This window comes from Notolepis coatsorum, assembly GCF_963971535.1.
Source record: "Notolepis coatsorum genome assembly, chromosome: 2".
NCBI classification, from domain to species: domain Eukaryota; kingdom Metazoa; phylum Chordata; class Actinopteri; order Aulopiformes; family Paralepididae; genus Notolepis; species Notolepis coatsorum.
The window spans coordinates 208,511,972-208,524,309 of NC_140166.1; the positions used below are offsets into that span (position 1 = coordinate 208,511,972).

General features: G+C 45.4%; 1 protein-coding gene across 1 annotated transcript in view; it reads left to right on the plus strand.

Moving 5' to 3' along the window:
• Positions 1-2,805: 2,805 nt before the first annotated feature.
• The window catches only part of opn7a (opsin 7, group member a), a gene marked incomplete at both ends in the record, with an annotated part of 41,008 nt that continues 31,475 nt past the window's right edge, over positions 2,806-12,338 (plus strand). Inside the window, 2 exons of the mRNA XM_084308486.1 lie at positions 2,806-2,820; positions 2,989-3,076. Of these exons, the coding sequence (XP_084164612.1) occupies positions 2,806-2,820; positions 2,989-3,076 (103 nt within the window). The remainder of the gene's footprint in view (positions 2,821-2,988; positions 3,077-12,338) is intronic.

The window sequence follows — 12,338 nt, forward strand, 5'->3', positions numbered from 1 at the left end:
CGCATTTTTATTTTGTTGCATTAAGGTAAGACAATGGTTAATCATATTGGATGCCTTCATTTGAACAATTAATTTGCACTATATGAAATTAGTGGGGCTCGCTGTAGTAGCCTAGTGGGTGTGTGTATTGTATGAAATCAGAACCTGGACAGCACCGTTTGCGTGCAAGCAAAAAAGGAAAAGGAAAAATGTTGCGCACTCCGCGCGACTCCCATCTCTATAGCCTACCCTAATGTCCCGCTCACCCGCTGCCTATGGAGGTACAGTATGGTGAGGTTGATGTTTATAGCATAGAGCTCAGCTTTCATGAAACACCAATCATACAAAGCCCCTCATTCACCCATCCACTCAAAAGTCTCCTCTTAGAAATGCTCATGTTTTTTGTTTCTAGAAGGCTATTCTACACACATCTAATCAAGCTCCCTATTAGGACACTCAAAAAGGTTCCACACCTGTGAGTTTGTGGCTGAAATTTGCATCAGCTCCTGTTAGTATTCGTACAGTGCAACTCAATGGTGTATTGATTGATTGATTGAACACTTTATTAACAGATTGCAGAATGGGTACAATACAGTACGGCTCAATACACACAATTGTTAAGGGGATGCAGACCAGAGAAAGACTTTCGTCTTGTTTACATCAGGGTGCCCCATTTTCAATTCATGATAACATTTATGACATACACAACATACAGATATACAGTACTGTTACATCCAGACATTTATGACATACAAGATATACAACTATACAGTACTGTTTATTTACAGACATCGTTTCTAAAAGAGAATATACATTGGAGGGGGAGGAAACTGTACATGTGGGGGGGGGGGGGGGGTTGAACATTTACCGGGGCCAGTTTAGAATTGCAGCATCCCGTAGGTGCTCTTACATTTACATTTAGCTGACACTTTTACCCAAAGCCACTTACAAATTGTGTACAAGTCAGCAATAGGGACACACCTCTGGCAGCTAAGGGTAAAGTGGTATTGTTCATCTAGCAGTGTTGAACTTGAGTGCTACACTCTGAGTGCATAGTAGTATAAAGTATAAACATATTAGCACAGTAGGTACTGTAATTGCAAATCTGGTATGTCATAAATGTATAGATGGAGCAGTACTGTCTATCTGTATGTCATGTATGTCATATATGTTACGATGAATTGAAAATGGGGGACCCTGATGTAAACAAGACGAAAGTCTTTCTCTGGTCTGCATCCCCTTAACAATTGTATGTATTGAGCTGTACTGTACTGTACCCATTCTGCAATCTGTTAATAAAGTTTTCATTCATTCATTCATTCATTCAGGTAGTAGTATAGTCATAGTAGCATAGTACATAGTAGATAGTAGTATATACATAGTAACATAGTAGGTAGTAGTATTAGTAGCATAGTAGTATAGAGTCTATAGACATAGTAACATAGTAGATATTAGTATAGACATAGTAGCATACAGGTAGTAGTATAGATATAGTAGTATAGTGCATACTGCAGTAGATATGTATATACATAGTAACATAGTATATACTGTAGTAGATAGTAGCATATTATATACTGTAGTATATAGTAGTATAGATATAGTAGCATAGTACATACTGTAGTAGATACATTAGTAGTATAAGTATACATAGTAGCATAGTACATACTGTAGTAGATAGTAGTATAGACATAGTAGAATAGTACATACTGTAGTAGATAGTAGTAGAGACAGTAGCATAGTACATAGTGATATAGACAGAGTAGCATAGCACATACTGTAGTAGATAGTATAGACATAGTAGCATAGTAGTACATACTGTAGTAGATAGTAATAGACATAGTAGCATAATACATACTGTAGTATAATATGTAGTATAGACAGAGTATCATAGTGCATACTGTATTAGATAGTAGTATAGGCAGAGTAGCATAGTACATCATTCTGATTTTGAATAGTAAAAGACAGTTAGCCCTTTTTTTTCCCTCAATATCACACACAGGCCATTCCATTTACTCCATACGCTCTAGTAAGAATACAAATAAGAATATAACTGTTTGAAAGGACTTTTAAAGGTCTGGTCCTAACAGGTGGGGGCCCACATGTGGGCCGTCTTGAGGACGATTTTCCCACTGGCACTTTGGCGACCTCTAGCATATTTCTAATACAATATATATATTGAATTAAAGCCATATTTGTTGCCTGACGATAGCCGTTTCAGGTGACAAAATCCGTTCAGCGGTTCTCAAGTTACATGCCGATATGTGAGGCGTGCATGAATTATGATGAGATGCTGCTGTCAGTGTGTGAATTATGATGAGATGCTGCTGTCAGTGTGTGAATTATGATGATATGCTGCTGTCAGTGTGTGAATTATGATGAGATGCTGCTGTCAGTGTGTGAATTATGATGAGATGCTGCCGTCAGTGTGTGAATTATGATGAGATGCTGCCGTCAGTGTGTGAATTATGATGAGATGCTGCTGTCAGTGTGTGAATTATGATGAGAGATGCTGCTGTCAGTGTGTGAATTATGATGAGAGATGCTGCCGTCAGTGTGTGAATTATGATGAGAGATGCTGCTGTCAGTGTGTGAATTATGATGAGAGATGCTGCTGTCAGTGTGTGAATTATGATGAGAGATGCTGCTGTCAGTGTGTGAATTATGATGAGAGATGCTGCTGTCAGTGTGTGAATTATGATGAGAGATGCTGTCAGTCAGTGTGTGAATTATGATGAGAGATGCTGTCAGTGTGTGAATTATGATGAGGGATGCTGCTGTCAGTGTGTGAATTATGAGATGCTGCGGTCAGTGTGTGAATTATGAGCGATGGGGGTCAAGCAGGTCATGTGACTGAAACGACCGTCTGTACCTTTTGGGAGATGACACGCTTGGTCTGAACCTTCAAAAAAGTACCTGGGTTTGTTGGTGAACCCAAATAAAGTGTGTGTGTGTGTGGAAGAGGTATGGTACTAACTGTAACATTACTAACTGTAATGTTTCCTGCCTCAGATGGGCTGGGCTGCCGAAAACAACACCTTCCAGTCCAGCATCCCTGAGTCAGCCGACCTGGCGGTGGCCATGGTCTACTGTGTGTTTGGTGAGTAAACCGTCCTTGCATTATTGTATCTTGTTGTGAGATAGAAAATCATATTTTATAATAAAAAAATAACTATATCCTAATTATGTTTGATTTATTAGGATCCCCATTAGCTGATGCAGTGCTAGAGTTACTGTAAGGCATTGGTAATGCAACCCCCCCCCCTAAAAAACATTATAAAACATTAAAACAATATAAAAATAACACCATGATGACTAGACAAACCTTTTAAAGTGTTTACACATTGCACAGTTTAATCACCTGTGCATTGTATATTACTATTGCACTTTACTGTTACATTTGCACTCTGGTTAGATGCCAAACTTCTTTTCGTTGCATTGTACTTGTGCTGTATAATGATATACATTTGAATCTAATCAAATTTTGATCAGTTGTAAATTGCTTTTGAGTTACCGGTTTAATATTCCCCCCATAGGGTCAGAACAACTCTAGGTGCAATGCTTAGCCTCTCCTTATAAAGGAGCTGGTGTACGAGAATGCACTTCCAGTTTAAGAATGACTACTTCATTTCAGTGGAGAACATTTGCCTTTTACGAAGATAGTTTCACGCATCCGGAGGAGGATTTTCATGAATGTACGAAGATAGTTACGTACACTTCTGATCATGAGGTCCATTGACATGTCATCGTTTGGTCAACACCATGTCGTTTAATATTAATATCGACTTTGTGAATAAACCGGCAGAAAATACCAAGGTTTAATAATTTAATCATCCATCTGTACATAACGTGTATGAAGGAGAAACTAAAAATCAGTAGATTCTAGTTATAGTCAACATTGCAAATAACATAGCTCCCATTTATTATTGGGGTGTAGATCAGTAGGAAATAGTTCCTACACGAAATTGCTCACAAGGTCTGGTTTATCCTGAGTAACTGAGTCATGATTTCCAGAAAGACATGGCTTGAGTTTTTCTAAACGGTTTCTTGATGCAAAAAAAAACAAGTGCCCTTCAGCTCCCTTGTATCGAGTGGCAGACATCTTCAAAACTAAGCAAATCACAACAAAACTATCTGGATGGATAGATACTCGTAAGAGGGAACATTTGGGGTAAACCAGGCATGTTGTTTGTGTGCTACCAGGGTAGTGAGTTTAGTTGATATCAGAAGGACTTATCCAAAATAGCATCTGCTGTAATGGTGAAGAACACTAGATGTTGCACCAATGAAACTCATTTTGCCAAGTTCTAGTGAATGAATAAAAATAAACATTAGTATTTTGTTGGACACAGCAGGCACCCCGCCCTCAAGGACCCCAGACCCCACTGGTCTGGTCCCGCTTTATGAGGCCCAGTGTCCTGCCTAAAGACCCTTTGCTGCACCAGAGACCAGGAACAAATCTAGATGGTCAGCATAATTTCTACTAAATGATCCAGATACATAAATGAGGTACCACACCAATGACAAGTACCATTAAAATGTTTTTTTATTTTCAAATACAGTCCATACAAGATTGTAGAGTGGAGACGTCTTCAAAGTTGAAGTTTCTGAAAAAGAGTAAAAGTGGCTTTTAATTAAATACTGCCATTTTAAAGCCAGACTGATTAGAAGTGATGCAGGTAAAACTACAGACAGATTAGAAGTGTAAAACATACATTTAAATAGTCTTTCCTCCCTACTGGATTAATAGAGCCAGCCTAGCTCCTCATTCAGACCTGTGGAGTCAGAAGGAATAGTCAGACCTAGTTTCTTTTATAAAAGCAGTAAGTCATAATGAAAGATCGATTCCGTGTTTGACAGGAATCCCGTCTGCCCCACATTGCACAACATTTGACAAACTACACATTAGAGCCAATATTCAAACATTACAGAACAGCCAACTATGGTTCCTAGCATTGCTGCTTTAACTAGTCACCTGGAGCTGCTGGTTGGTCTGGTAGCAGTGCTGGAGGCTGCTTGTAGCTTGGCTGCTTCTGGTAACTAGGCTGCTTGTGGTAGCTTAGCCGTTGTGCAGGTTGCTGCTGTTGGGAGCTAGGATGCTGTGCAGGTTCCTGCTGTTGGGAGCTAGGATGCTTGTTGTAGCTAGGCTGTGCAGGTTGCTGCTGTTGGTTGCTAGGCTTCTGTGCAGGTTGCCGTTGTTGGGAGCTAGGCTGCTGGTGGTAGCTAGGCTGTGCAGGTTGCTGCTGTTGGGAGCTAGGCTGCTTGTTGTAGCTAGGCTGTGCAGGTTGCTGCTGTGGAGAGATAGGCTGATGTGCAGGTTCCTGCTGTGGAGAGATAGGCTGCTTGTAGCTTGGCTGCTGTTGGTAGCTAAGCTGCTGTGCCGGTTGCTGCTGTTGGGAGCTAGGATGCTGTGCCGGTTCCTGCTGTTGGGAGCTAGGATGCTTGTTGTAGCTAGACTGTGCAGGTTGCTGGTGTTGGGAGCTAGGATGCTGTGCAGGTTCCTGCTGTTGGTCGCTAGGCTGCTTGTTGTAGCTAGGCTGTGCAGGTTGCTGCTGTTGGGAGCTAGGGTGTGCAGGTTGCTGCTGTTGGGAGCTAGGCTGTGCAGGTTGCTGCTGTTGGGAGCTAGGCTGTGCAGGTTGCTGCTGTTGGGAGCTAGGCTGCTTGTTGTAGCTAGGCTGTGCAGGTTGCTGCTGTTGGGAGATAGGCTGCTTATTGTAGCTAGGCTGTGCAGGTTGCTGCTGTTGGGAGCTAGGCTGCTGTGCAGGTTCCTGCTGTTGGGAGCTAGGCTGCTGTTGGTAGCTAAGCTGCTGTGCAGGTTGCTGCTGTTGGGAGCTAGGATGCTTGTTGTAGCTAGGCTGTGCAGGTTGCTGCTGTTGGGAGCTAGGCTGCTTGTAGCTTGGCTGCTGTTGGTAGCTAAGCTGCTGTGCAGGTTGCTGCTGTTGGGAGCTAGGATGCTGTGCAGGTTCCTGCTGTTGGGAGCTAGGCTGCTTGTTGTAGCTAGGCTGTGCAGGTTGCTGCTGTTGGGAGCTAGGCTGCTGTTGGTAGCTAAGCTGCTGTGCAGGTTGCTGCTGTTGGGAGCTAGGATGCTTGTTGTAGCTAGACTGTTGGGAGCTAGGCTGCTTGTTGTAGCTAGGCTGTGCAGGTTGCTGCTGTTGGGAGCTAGGCTGCTTGTTGTAGCTAGGCTGTGCAGGTTGCTGCTGTTGGGAGCTAGGCTGCTTGTTGTAGCTAGGCTGTGCAGGTTGCTGCTGTTGGGAGATAGGCTGCTTATTGTAGCTAGGCTGTGCAGGTTGCTGCTGTTGGGAGCTAGGCTGCTGTGCAGGTTCCTGCTGTTGGGAGCTAGGCTGCTGTTGGTAGCTAAGCTGCTGTGCAGGTTGCTGCTGTTGGGAGCTAGGATGCTTGTTGTAGCTAGGCTGTGCAGGTTGCTGCTGTTGGGAGCTAGGCTGCTTGTAGCTTGGCTGCTGTTGGTAGCTAAGCTGCTGTGCAGGTTGCTGCTGTTGGGAGCTAGGATGCTGTGCAGGTTCCTGCTGTTGGGAGCTAGGCTGCTTGTTGTAGCTAGGCTGTGCAGGTTGCTGCTGTTGGGAGCTAGGCTGCTGTTGGTAGCTAAGCTGCTGTGCAGGTTGCTGCTGTTGGGAGCTAGGATGCTTGTTGTAGCTAGACTGTTGGGAGCTAGGCTGCTTGTTGTAGCTAGGCTGTGCAGGTTGCTGCTGTTGGGAGCTAGGCTGCTTGTTGTAGCTAGGCTGTGCAGGTTGCTGCTGTTGAGAGCTAGGCTGTGCAGGTTGCTGCTGTTGAGAGCTAGGCTGTGCAGGTTGCTGCTGTTGAGAGCTAGGCTGCTGTGCAGGTTCCTGCTGTTGGGAGCTAGGCTGCTGTGCAGGTTCCTGCTGTTGGGAGCTAGGCTGCTTGTGGGAGCTAAGCTGCTGTGCAGGTTGCTGCTGTTGGTCACTAGGCTTCTGTGCAGGTTGCCGTTGTTGGGAGCTAGGCTGCTGGTGGTAGCTAGGCTGTGCAGGTTGCTGCTGTTGGGAGCTAGGCTGCTTGTAGCTAGGCTGTGCAGGTTGCTGCTGTTGGGAGCTAGGCTGCTTGTTGTAGCTAGGCTGCTGTTGGGAGCTAGGCTGCTTGTTGTAGCTAGGCTGCTGTTGGGAGCTAGGCTGCTTGTTGTAGCTAGGCTGCTGTTGGGAGCTAGGCTGCTTGTTGTAGCTAGGCTGTGCAGGTTGCTGCTGTTGGGAGCTAGGCTGCTTGTTGTAGCTAGGCTGTGCAGGTTGCTGCTGTTGGGAGCTAGGCTGCGCAGGTTGCCGCTGTTGGGAGCTAGGCTGCGCAGGTTGCCGCTGTTGGGAGCTAGGCTGCTGTGCTGGTTGTTGCTGTTGGGAACTAGGCTGCTGTTGGTAACTAGGCTGCTTGTTGTAGCTTGGCTGCTGTGCAGGTTGCTGTTGTTGAGAGCTAGGCTGCTTGTTGTAGCTTGGCTGCTGTGCATGTTGTTGCTGTTGGGAGCTAAGCTGCTGTGCAGGTTGTTGCTGTTGGGAGCTAAGCTGCTTGTAGCTTAGCTGTTGTGCATGTAGCTGCTGTTGGAAGCTAGGCTGCTTGTTGTAGCTTGGCTGCTGTACAGGTTGTTGCTGTTGGGAGCTAGGCTGCTGTGCAGGTTGTTGCTGTTGGGAGCTAGGCTGCTGTGCAGGTTGTTGCTGTTGGGAGCTAGGCTGCTGTGCAGGTTGCTGCTGTTGGTAGCTAGGCTGCTTGTTGTAGCTAGGCTGTGCAGGTTGCTGCTGTTGGTAGCTAGGCTGCTTGTTGTAGCTAGGCTGTGCAGGTTGCTGCCGTTGGTAGCTAGGCTGCTTGTGGTAGCTTAGCTGTTGTGCAGGTAGCTGCTGTTGGGAGCTAGACTGCTGTTGGTAGCTAGCCTGCTGTTGGTAGCTAGGCTGCTGTTGGTAGCTTAGCTGTTGTGCAGGTAGCTGCTGTTGGTAACTAGGCTGCTGTTGGTAGCTAGGCTGCTTGTGGTAGCTTAGCTGTTGTGCTGGTAGCTGCTGTTGGTAACTAGGCTGCTTGTGGTAGCTTAGCTGTTGTGCAGGTACCTGCCGTTGGGAGCTAGCCTGCTGTTGGGAGCTAGCCTGCTGTTGGGAGCTAAGCTGCTGTGCAGGTAGCTGCTGTTGGTAACTAGGCTGCTTGTGGTAGCTTAGCTGTTGTGCATGTAGCTGCTGTAGGGAGCTAGGCTGCTTGTAGCTAGGCTGTTGCCGTTGGTAGCTAAGCTGCTGTGCAGATTGCTGCTGTTGGTAACTAGGCTGCTGTTGAGAGCTAAGATGCTGTGCAGGTAGCTGCTGTTGGGAGCTAGGCTGCTTGTTGTAGCTAGGCTGCTGTGCAGGTTGTTGCCGTTGGTAGCTAGGCTGCTTGTTGTAGCTAATCTGCTGTGCATGTTGCTGCTGTTGGGAGCTAGGCTGCTGTGCAGGTTGCTGCTGTTTGGAGCTAGGCTGCCGTTGGTAACTAGGCTGTTTGTAGCGGTAGCTAGGACGCTTGTAGTAGCTTAGCTGTTGTGCAGGTTGTTGCTGTTGGTAGCTAAGCTGCTGTGCAGGTTGTTGCTGTTGGTAGCTAGGCTGCTGTGCATGTTGTTGCTGTTGGTAGCTAGGCTGCTTGTTGTAGCTAGGCTGCTTGTGGGATCTAAGCTGCTGTTGGGAGCTAGGCTGCTTGAGGTAGCCAAGCTGCTGAGCAGGTTGCCGTTGTTGGGAGCTAGGCTGCTTGTTGTAGCTAGGCTGTGCAGGTTGCTGCTGTTGGGAGCTAGGCTGCTTGTTGTAGCTAGGCTGCTGTGCAGGTTGTTGCCGTTGGTCGCTAGGCTGCTTTCTGTGGCTAAGCTGCTGTGCAGGTTGCCGTTGGTAGCTTAGCTGTTGTGCAGGTAGATGCTGTTGGTAGCTAGGCCACTCGCTAGGCTGCTGTGCAGGTTGCTGCTGTTGGGAGCTAGGCTGCTTGTGGGAGCTAAGCTGCTGTGCAGGTTGCTGCTGTTGGGAGCTAGGCTGCTTTCTGTAGCCAAGATGCTGTGCAGGTTGCCGCTTTTGCGAGCTAGGCTGCTTGTTGTAGCTAGGCTGTGCAGGTTGCTGCTGTTGGGAGCTAGGCCACTCGCTAGGCTGTGCAGGTTGCTGCTGTTGAGAGCTAGGCTGCTGCCGTTGGTAGCTAGGTTGTGTGTTGTAGCTAGACTGCTTGTGGGAGCTAAGCTGCTGTGCAGGTTGCCGTTGTTGGTAGCTAGGCTGCTTGTTGTAACTAGGCTGCTGTGCAGGTTGCCGCTGTTGGGAGCTAGGCTGCTGTTGGGAGCTAGGCTTCTGTTGGGAGCTAGGCTGCTTGTTGTAGCTAGGCTGCTGTGCAGTTTGTTGCTGTTGGTCGCTAGTCTGCTTGTGGGAGCTAAGCTGCTGTGCATGTTGTTGCTCGCTAGGCTGCTTGTTGTAGCTAGGCTGCACAGGTTGCTGCCGTTGGTCGCTAGGCTGCACAGGTTGCCGGTAGCTAGGCTGCTTGTTGTAGCTAGGCTGCTGTTGGGAGCTAAACTGCTGTGCGGGTTGCTGCTGTTGGGAGCTAGGTTGCGTGTTGTAGCTAGGCTGCTGTGCAGGTTGCTGCTGTTGGGAGCTAGGTTGCTGTGCAGGTTGCTGCTGTTGGGAGCTAGGTTGCGTGTTGTAGCTAGGCTGCTGTGCAGGTTGCTGCTGTTGGGAGCTAGGTTGCGTGTTGTAGCTAGGCTGCTGTGGAGGTTGCTGGTAACTAGGCTGCTGCTGGTATCCATGTCGAGGCCACTGGTAACTAGGTTGGCTGTTGCTACTTTCTTGACTAGCAAATGAACCCGACTGGGAAGAATACCCAGTGCCTGTTAGAGTATCAGTGTGGTCATGTGAGCCAAGACTAGAACTACCAAGCGATTTACTGGGATCATAAATGTTGAGGGAACCTGCACTTGGACCATAAATACTAACAAGTGATTCATCAGGAACATTATAGCTACTGTAGGAAGGCCGGTAGCTCAATTCTGGCCCTGTAGCATCTCCAAGACTTTTAGCCTTGGTCACAGATGCAGACCTGTAAGCTGTTGATAGAAATCAAGTTCATTCACAAGCCTGACATTCAGGTTGTTCTTGAATGGGTAATCAGGTTGTTCTTGAAAAGGGTTAACTCACCGCTTGCATGATGTCTTCCAGTCAGCAAAGAAAACAGCACCACTCTAAAAGGAAAAAAAGTTTATTTAGATGAAACATTACTTATATCAGAATCACAACATTCCAACACAATGGATCAAAACTTTACCTTAGAACAAGTCCTACAGCTTTAGCCATAGCTTGCATCTATTCCAAAAGCTACAGAAATCCTGGCCCCTTTGTCCACTTTCAGCAAACCCACACTGAGCTGTCTTATCTCACAGGCCTCTTAAAGTTCAGGTGCTCTGCAGGATTGACAGCCAATCATATTTCTCTTTGTCTAATTAGTTGATTGGAAACAGGTGGATGTCGTGGTAAAGGTGTCTGTGTTAATTGACACTGGTGTTGGATTGATATCAATTGTTTTTTTTAACTCAGTCCATTTACATCATTAGGAATTTTCTATTTATTTTAATGTGAGTCAGGAGGCTACATGATTTCTTCAGGGCTCAATGAAGAGCAGCAGACAGACACCCTTTGATCTTGTTTTCCAACTTGCTATATGTAATATAATTGTGTTTATTATTGTAGGTGGAGATTTCTTATAAGCCTTCTGGGATTTTCTGCCTCTTCCTGCACTGTATATATTTTGTACTTTACAGTTGTCGTTATTGTGTTTATTATTATTTATTATTTTTATACTGTGCGAAAAAATTTACTAAACTAAACCCTGTACTGGATTGTTAGCTAACGAGAGTTACAAGCAAGTTCAAGTTCAAGTTTGTTTTTTATTTGTCAGAACAAAATACAGGATACTTTATAATGAAATGCTTGTTTCTTATGAGCCCCTGAGAGTGTGCTACATACAGTAAAGAGAAAGTAAGTAAAGAATTAAGAAGTAAAAAGTAGGTAACATCAATATTCATATATACAATATACAATACAGAGTAAAATGAGTACCAGTGAGGTAGAATGCAGAGGTACAACACTTGGGGTAGGGTCCAAATGAGGTATGAATGTGGTGCAAATCTCTTTAATAATAGATAAATATAAAGTGTCTAAAGTGAATAAAGTGAGTGGTAAGGTGCAAGTGTTTGTTTAAAGTGAGTGTGTACATGTGGATGTGTGCAGTGTATGTAGATGAAGGGTTGTTACATAGTGTCATTGTCATTGAGCATCCTGATGGCCTGGGGATAGAAGCTCCTTCTGAGTCTTTCTGTACTGGCCATGAGACTCCAGTAGCGCTTGCCTGACCGCAGCAGTTCAAAGAGGCAGTTGTTTGGGAGACTGGAGTCTTTGATTATTCTCTTAGCCTTGGCCCTGCAGCGCTTGTTATAAACGTCCTGGAGAGTGGGAAGCCCACCTCCAATTGTGTGTTCGGCTGAACGGGCCACTCTCTGTAGTCTGCTGTGGTCTTGTGCAGTGCTATTCCCAAACCAGGAGGTGATGTTACCAGTCAGCATGCTCTCTATTGTGCACGAGTAGAAGTTCTTGAGGATCTTCGGACTCATTTTGAACTTCCCTAGGCGCCTAAGGAAGTAGAGGCGTTGTCGTGCCTAGTGATGCACCGATGTGAAAATTGTGGCCGATACCGATAACCGATATTAATATTGCTGTTCTGGCCGATACCGATATTTACCGATGTCGATATCTCTGTATAGAAAACACTTTTTTATGATAATCAAAAAAAGGAGCTATTTTCCAAAACGCATACTTTTTTTACTTTTGTAACTTATTTTCAGAAATTACTGATATTTTGAAACTATTTAAGGCCAAAACATGTAAAAAGAATTAAAAAAGAGAAAAAAAAAAAAATTAATTCTTTTTTATATTCAGATAAAATTTTATTGTCTATATTTTAATTTTTCTACTGTTACCCTGCCCATACCTGTACCCCCCCCCCCCCCCCCGTGCTGTTATGATGGCCAAATTTCCCCAAGGGGATCAATAAAGGAATATCTCATCTTATTCCTGTAGGATCTTTTTTACTAGGGAAATGTTACTAATCTACTGTAGAAACAGTGGACCTCATGATCGATTACGGGAAAGTTACAAACAAATTTCTTCATAATTCGATTTTACGAACTTCTCTGGTCGAGTTTATTTTCTGAGATTCATTCATAGCTACGAACAGGATTTACGAACAGGGAGTCGTAAGTCGGACAGACTGGTGTGTGCCCGTTCTTAACAGCTTCATTTGGGAGAATCTGCGCTCAGCGCACACACACACACACACGTACACACACACACACACACACACACACACACACACACACACAC